This window comes from Mytilus trossulus, chromosome 6 (assembly GCF_036588685.1).
Source record: "Mytilus trossulus isolate FHL-02 chromosome 6, PNRI_Mtr1.1.1.hap1, whole genome shotgun sequence".
Classification (NCBI taxonomy): Eukaryota; Metazoa; Mollusca; class Bivalvia; order Mytilida; family Mytilidae; genus Mytilus; species Mytilus trossulus.
Window position 1 is genome coordinate 65,538,973 of NC_086378.1, and position 8,280 is coordinate 65,547,252.

General features: G+C 32.2%; 1 protein-coding gene across 1 annotated transcript; it reads right to left on the minus strand.

Annotated features, from left to right (window-relative positions):
• Nucleotides 1-1,989: 1,989 nt before the first annotated feature.
• On the minus strand, nucleotides 1,990-4,822 carry LOC134721688 (uncharacterized). Its single transcript, XM_063584849.1, has 3 exons — nucleotides 4,741-4,822; nucleotides 4,086-4,281; nucleotides 1,990-2,154 (listed from the first exon to the last, which is right to left on the minus strand). Exons 1-3 carry the CDS (start codon nucleotides 4,778-4,780, stop codon nucleotides 2,004-2,006), a joined length of 387 nt encoding a protein of 128 aa, XP_063440919.1. The 5' UTR covers nucleotides 4,781-4,822; the 3' UTR covers nucleotides 1,990-2,003.
• Between the last annotated feature and the right edge of the window lie 3,458 nt (nucleotides 4,823-8,280).

Consider the following 8,280-nt stretch of genomic DNA (forward strand, 5'->3'; position numbering starts at 1 on the left):
CACCGGTCCTTTCCGTAAATACATTTGTTTTTTTACAATTGGTTCAAGTTGGATCGTTTTGTTTCTATTCCTTTTGTTACTATAATTTGGGGTTTATACTTTCAATAATGTGCTCACCGACAAACGTTTATTTTTACTGGTCACAGAACTGGTTCCGTGACAATATTTGATTTTGTAAATTAATAATGTAACATATACCGTACCAGTTCCGTGATCAAGGTTATTTTAGTTGATGCCAATTTTTCAGATCTATTCATGTGCGTTTCAGAAGCATTGCCCACATTTTCAAATTTGTTGATGGTAACCTTGCAAACGGATAAATACATCTTTTGTAATTATTGGTAATATTTAGGGTAAGGTCGATATAACAAGATATTTTTATGGCGGATTCTTCATAACATGTCTATTGGTCAATGAGCAACAGATTTATGCATCGTTCAACACATTTAAATGTTAACTTATAATACATGTACTTTTAACAACTTAATGAATTATTAAGCCTTTATGACTTATTAAGCTAACGACCATCGTACAACCGGTTGCATATCATTTAAGAAGAAATAAAACGATGTATACATCGATAGACCGTAACATTGATACTGAGATACACATTTTATAAATCGACGAATAAAATATAATAACACATTAAGATTAGAAAAAAAATAATGGGCTAAATCGGGTCTGCCGACAATGTAAAAGATGGGTGAAAGATACCACAAGGACAGTCAAACTCATATATCGACAATAAACTGACAACGCCATGGCCAAAAACATAAAAAAAAGACTAACAGACAAAACATATTACACAAAACAAAAATATCCTTTCAATGATGCATTCCCTACCAGATGAGACTACATTCAGTCAAATTGTTAATAAAATTGAGAATGGAAATGGGGAATGTGTCAAAGAGACAACAACCCGACCAAATTAAAAAAACACAACAGCAGAAGGTCACCAACAGGTCTTCAATGTAGCGAGAAATTCCCGCACCCGGAGGCGTCCTTCAGCTGGCCCCTAAACAAATATATACTAGTTCAGTGATAATGAACGCCATACTAATTTCCACATTGTACACAAGAAACTAAAATTTAAATAATACAAGACTAACAAAGGCCAGAGGCTCCTGACTTGGGACAGGCGCAAAAATGCGGCGGGGTTAAACATGTTTGTGAGATCTCAACCCTCCCCCTATACCTCTAACCAGTGTAGAAAAGTAAAAGCATAACAATACGCACATTAAAATTCAGTTCAAGAGAAGTCCGAGTCTGATGTCAGAAGACGTAACCAAAGAAATGTTTACACAATCACTAAAACTACGGCATGTACGATTAAAAGTAACTGTTTTCGTAACACAAGATCTAAGACAGTGAAAAAATGTATGTGATTTACGACATCGTATCACTCAATCAAACAGTTATGATAATCGTAATCTTACAAAGTGTCATTTTCTGTTGTTTTCCTTATACTTTTGTTTTAGAAGTTTGTATGGATGTGAAAATACGGTTTAATACTTCGAAGCAATATAACATACTTTACCCCTGTATCACGTATACATTTCTGAACTCATATAAAATTCCAAAAATACGATACAAAAACTCAAAGGAAAATTTTAATTGTAACAATCGCAAAGTCAACAGCTGAAACATTTCAAATGAAAAGATAACAACTGTAATATACTTGCCTTGCTACTATATTTTTTTGTAATATAAACTGGTTCGTTTTGCAGAAACTGAAATCGTAATTGAAAAACAATTTTAACATGGAAATTGGTTACAAATTTAAAAAATCATATGAGCACATTAGATCCCATAAACATCATGTTGCTTGTAAATTGGGACATTAATTAATAAAAAAAAATGCTTCTTTTTACCTTCGTTTATACATTTGTGAGGTTAAGAAAATTTGCTATAAAACACAAACAAAATTGCTTTTAAATATGTTTATTGATAATCGTCAAAATATCGGTATTATCGCTTTTTTCTGGATCCAAGTCTGTTTTCGCTTAAACGACACAACAGCAGAAGTTGGGTCCACAGTTAGTTTGGAAACACCCTTTGACACCATATTTCCATGAGACTACATATGGGTGGTATTGGACATCCTCCTGTCCACGTCTTGAGTAAATGTGAAAAGCATCAACACAAAGAGCTGTGCTGAAAAAGATATAAAAAACAACTTTTGACAGTTACTTATAATTTTAAGATTGCAAAAAAGTAAAATCACATAAATAATTCACTTCGAGGAAAATTCAAAACGGAAAGTACATAATCAAGTGGCAAAATCAAATGCTCAAACACATGCATAACAACTATTATAGACTTGATTCAGGATTTAACACTAACAAGTGGTAGTTTAAACATGGTTTTATAACTAGCTTAACATTTCACTTGTATGGCAGTTGTTTCAAATTCTGTTATATTGAAATCGGTGTGTGAACAAATATATAAAAAAAAAGCACACAAAGGCATACTGACAAAACACAGTAGCAAAAATGAAAGACCAGAATCGAAATATTTACTATAGCATAATTACATAATGACGGGATGTATACATCGTACTTTCAAGACTATTAACAGATTAATATTTGAAAAAATCAGAAAATGTTGATATATTGAGTGCCAATGTGACACTTTGTTTTTCAAATATAAAATTTATATAAGAAATGATAATTTGTTAAAAATGAATTGTTCTTCAAAATTAACCATTTTAACAATAGATCGATATAAAAAACAATGTATCATTGTCATCTTTCGGGAGTAATGGGTAAACGAAACATTCAATGTCGAATCATCAACCCACAGTCCTAACAAAAATGTAATAACCCCGTGGTGCAGCGCAATCTCGAAAGCGTCGTGGAATTGATCCTCCTGGATGTTTAATGTTATCCCGAGGAATGTTATTTCACTTGTCCCGCAAAGCAAACTGAAGCTGACTGTATGATATTGGTGGTGGTTTTCATCGTCTAAACAATGTCAAATCTGATGCAAAATTTGCTCGATCGGACCAAAATACGGCAAAAAGCATGACTTTTGTCAATGGCGGATGCCAAATGTCTGTGTGTCCACCACTGAAGGTTTTTGGTACATTATGAATGATTTTTGGTCTAAAAAAATCGAGTTTTATGCCAGACGGCCGCTAAGATGTCACTAAGGAGAGACTGTGGTGCTTTTTAACAATTTCTGCGCAAATGGTGCTTTACTAAAATTGCTCCAAAGGTTCTACTGTGATCACCATTGAACTCTCGTGACCTTTGGACAGCTATCAGAGTCGATATCGGATATGTTACAGACCAAATGTATCGGATTTGCTGTGATTTTCTTGCTTCTTGTGCCCCGGGATGTGGTTAATCATTAAATGATCCATTTTGGTTGGATGATTTGGGTTATTGTAGAGGCTACAACTTCAGTCTTTTCGTAATTGTATGCTGTGAAAGGCTTCATGTTATCATGTCAAAAACTGCACGTCGCTGGTTGTCAGAAAGTCCTGGCATTTACTCAGATGTTTATTGCAGTTTCTCAACAATAGGGGGCGGGAAAATTCATGACATTAGCCAAGCTTTAAATGACAAAATCGTGAAAATGTACGTACGTTGAAAAGTGGTGAATTCGGTTTATGTCCGTTCAAAATAACCCTTACTTCGCATTTGTTCCAAAAATCACTCAATCGTAAAGTTGTCGACAATTGTCCTACAAGTCATTTTCAACCAACCATATTTAATTTAAATTCTTATATGAATGAAATAAAAATTATAACATTTTTTTGAAAAACAAAAGTTTTGCGTTCTTATTGCTACTCAGTATATGTTATAAAATATATAAAAATACTCATCATAGAAACCTCCCATGACATTTTATACACAAGACGCTCGTTTTTCATGCAGAAAAGACTCATCAGTGACGCTCGAATAAAAAACAAAATCTAACTTTAGTTCAAACAAAATCTAACTGAAGTACAAAGTAGATATCAGAAATTATATGATTTACATATTACTCCGTATTACTTAACACTTTAAGATACCTTCAAAACTCTCCAGTAATGTGTCTACTCAAATCAATGATAACACATAATAAATGATGTAAAATACCTTAAGGGGCCTCCAGCAGTTGAATATTCATTCATAGTAGATGTGGCATCTGCACAAATACTTTCACAAGTCTTTCCACCAGAACAGCTACGTGGTATTGCTGACACGTATGCAGCATCCTGGGCCACGCCCATGCAGGCAGATTGTGCAATCTGATGGTCTGAGCCAACGCTGACTTGTATGTTACCAAGAGCAACTATAGAAAAAACACATTTTTAAATAGTACAAATATTCGTCATGTATTTAAACTGGATTTGATATTTCGGGTATATTAAGAAGTAAAATCACAAAAAAACTGAACTTAGAGGAAATCAATTCGAAAAGTCCTAATCACATGGCAAAATCAAAAAACAAAACGCAACAAAAACGACTCAAAGATATAAGTGAATATTAATCGTTTTAAATCAACGCATTGCTGAAACCAAGTAAAATCATTGATAAGAACGCACTGACAATACATATAAATGTTTTACTCCCTTTCATATTTCATATTTCAATTTCTTTACTTTTTAAATTGATGGCAATATAAATATCATTTATGTTCCTTATATTATATCAATGTCAATCAAAAACAGAATATGTTTTTACTTGTATTTAAAGACTCAACGCACAAGGTTTCCAAATAAATATGAATTTATATAAAAAAAAAACTTACCAAAACAAAACAACAGACAATAAAGTGCTACGCTCCCCATTTTAGATAGTTTCTATCTATAAACTTCTGTATCTATAAGCACTATAAGTTGTTTTATTTTCAAATCACGATATTTATATATTTTACCCAAGTCATGAATGTGTATGTTTAATCTCTGATTGGTCAAATGTAAAAATAATTTTGATTTGCCAAAGATTTGAGTGTGATACGCCGTCATACTACTTTAACAGACTACAAACAGCACGATCTTAGAGTATCTATAAATCTATTGGATATTGAAGTATTTTGTACAAGGTCAGGAACAAGTCATGTGTGTATCTAGTCAGTTTATTTGTCCATTTATTAGAGCGAGTTTTTATCTTGGTATATGGACCGCCCCTTTTTTTTTAACATTTTTGTTACTTTTCTATTTTCGTTAATATTTTTTTTTGTAATAAATACATCATTACAAGAAATATATACATGTTAAGCCTTCGTTTTTCGTAATATGCTTACATGATCAATTTCAAACCTCGTCCACAAAATTTAATTTCTATGGAAAATGGTTGTGAACAAATCTTTTACGACAAGTGCGAAGTTGTTAATAAAAATTTGGTGAAGATCGGAAATAGAATTGTACACATTTACGAATCGCGTGTGGTCAATTTATTTTATCCATATGCATGTCACACATGTATACACGGACATTGTCGTATTTTTTTTCAACGTTACCATGATTACAAAATATATAAAAAAAAAACACCATACAATACTGATCGCTGATAGAAAGTTTGAGCTGATAAGCTCTCACCTTACAGTGTTCTCCAGATGTTAAGAATTAAATAGCATTTTTGACGAAAATTTTATTTCTTTCTAAAGCTAGAAACATACTGTTTTATCTATTTTTACACCTTTTATGCATACACGTTTTTGTTATACTTGTACGCACACAACACTTATCGATCAAACTATACTGTTTGTGCAATAAGTGACAATCCTAGGACGTGTCAGTGTTCCAGAACTATCTTCACATCAAAAATCACTACACATCGTTTTTGGGAAGAATTTCAAAACCATGATTAGAAGTTTAAATGTATAAAAAGCTCAAACACACCAAACGAATAGTAAGCATATTACTGAATTAGTACAGGCATTTTCTAAACAACGCACTTGTATGAGATTCTCATTAATTTCATTCACGTTTTATTCATTAAGGCAAACAATGTTTTTTTTTGCAATAGGAGCTTTACCAGAATAGATGTAATGCGCAAACCTGGTGAGCCCAAGCTCTGCACTTTATATGTATACATGGATCGAAGCTGATCAGTATTGTGTTCAGATGTACTACAACGTATACCATTCATTATCTACCCTTACAATGAGCACGATATATGATATTGATATTATTGTTTCGAATGTCAAAAAAGTACTCAAGATATAATTTACAGCAAAACCATATACTATAAAAAGAAAACCCATTATTAGCATAAGCAAAAAATTCGTTCACAAACAAAATCAAACGGTGTTCATCAAAATATACAAATTGTTTATTATAGTTATGAAAGGTATAAAGTATTATATATTAATACGCCAAACGCACATGTAGTCTACATTAGACTGATCAGTGACGCTCAGATCAAAATAGTTAGAAGGCAAAACACGTACATAGTTCAAGAGCATTGCTGATCCTAAATTCCAAAACATTTTGTCAAAAATTAGTGAGGTTGTCTTTTCCTTTGAGAAGAAAATCCTTTGTATTCCGAGTAACTCCTACTTTCGTTAAACAGTAAATTTATAAAATTGCCATATTAGTGATATTCATGTCAACCCCAAAGTGCCGACACATTGGCTGGTGATACCCTCGGGGACGATATACCTTCACTTAATTGTATGAATTATCAAGGTTTTTATAGTTGATTACAGGGAATACACTCAGTGACACACTCTTTTAATTCTTGACTTAACAAAATGTTAATGATGATTGCACACGGATTCTAGTATTTGCATTTTAATCAAATTTATTACTATTTAGAAAGTATGTGTAATCAATATGAAGAGCACATATATGAAGAACAAAATTATGTTAAAGAAGCTGCATTACTTGATATGCACTAAAACTTGTCAACAATGAAGGTAAAAGCCAAATATACCAAGATATCCGTAAGATAACGTTATACAACCTCCGATAACATTCCTTTGTTAGATATATTGCGCAGTACATAGGTGTTTCCCTCATCAATAACAAAACAACAAGTCTCCATATTGGATGACCTAAAAAATACATCGAAACATATTATTCGTCCTTCAACATTCACAGATTACACAAATGCAAATTATAAATATTCTGAGTCACACATCGATATAAACGAGACATTACTACTGTCAAAAACGAAATAGCGTTTATAAAGCATCACATTTAATTCTATATTTTTACTATATATAACGTTGCAATATAGCAGATCGGCTATTGATTCTTATTTTTCCTACGACATCACATATTATGTCAACCACGTTTCCATGTTCTATCTATAAAGATTGTCTACCTTCAATTGAAAGAATTAAAATTTGTTTTTTTATAACAAAGTATATACAAGATTTTTTAAAGAGGGACGAAAGATACCAGAGGGACGGTAAAACTCACAAATCGATAATAAACTGACAACGCCATAGCTAAAAATAAAAAAGAACAAACAGACAGACAAACAATAGACGACATTATACCGACCTATCACCGATTAAAACTAACGACTGAACGCCATCAATTCAAAAAAAAAATAGGTTGATATAGATTACTCTGTAAGGGTATGGAAAATCAATCTCAGCATATGATTCACACAGTGTTGTTCATAAGTTGACTATTAAAATAAGTGTGTGTGCATTTCTCTGTGATGAATGTTCGTGCGTTTGTTTTTACTGTATTGCTGTTCCGTAGTGTTGTCATTTTAATGATTCTTTTTAGCATTGTCATTGAAGCTGGAGGTTTGGCTAGCCATAAAAACAAGGTTCAACCAACTGTGTTATTCTTAAATTTTTCTGTACCAAGTCAGGAATATGGCAAATGTTAGAAAATAGTTCGTTTAAGTGTATGTTTATGTTGGTTTTTGTTCTAGTTGTTCCTTTGATTTTCTCATGTAGTTGATGTGTTTCCCTCGTATTCAGTTTGTTACCCAGATTTGTTTTCCCCTCAATCGATTTATGACTTTTTTTACATCTGTATATACTGTTGCCTTTATTCAATTCAAATATACAATTAGTCTCATTACGTGGAGTCTCATGTTATCAAAGGAACACGAAAACCACAATTGAAAACAGAAGCATCAGCGACAAACAAAATTTTGATAATTATACAAAAGAATACAAATAAAAAAATCGGGCACTTTTAAATTTCTATTTGCCAGAAAATGTGACTCAACAAAATTACTGTAAATATTGCTGTTGATATTAAATTTATATAATACCACGGCTTTCAATAAGTAAATGAATAAGGAATTGAAAACTGATTACAAACAAGGGTAGTTTGAAACTGTTTGTCCCAAATTCACACAGTGTGTCTCAATATAA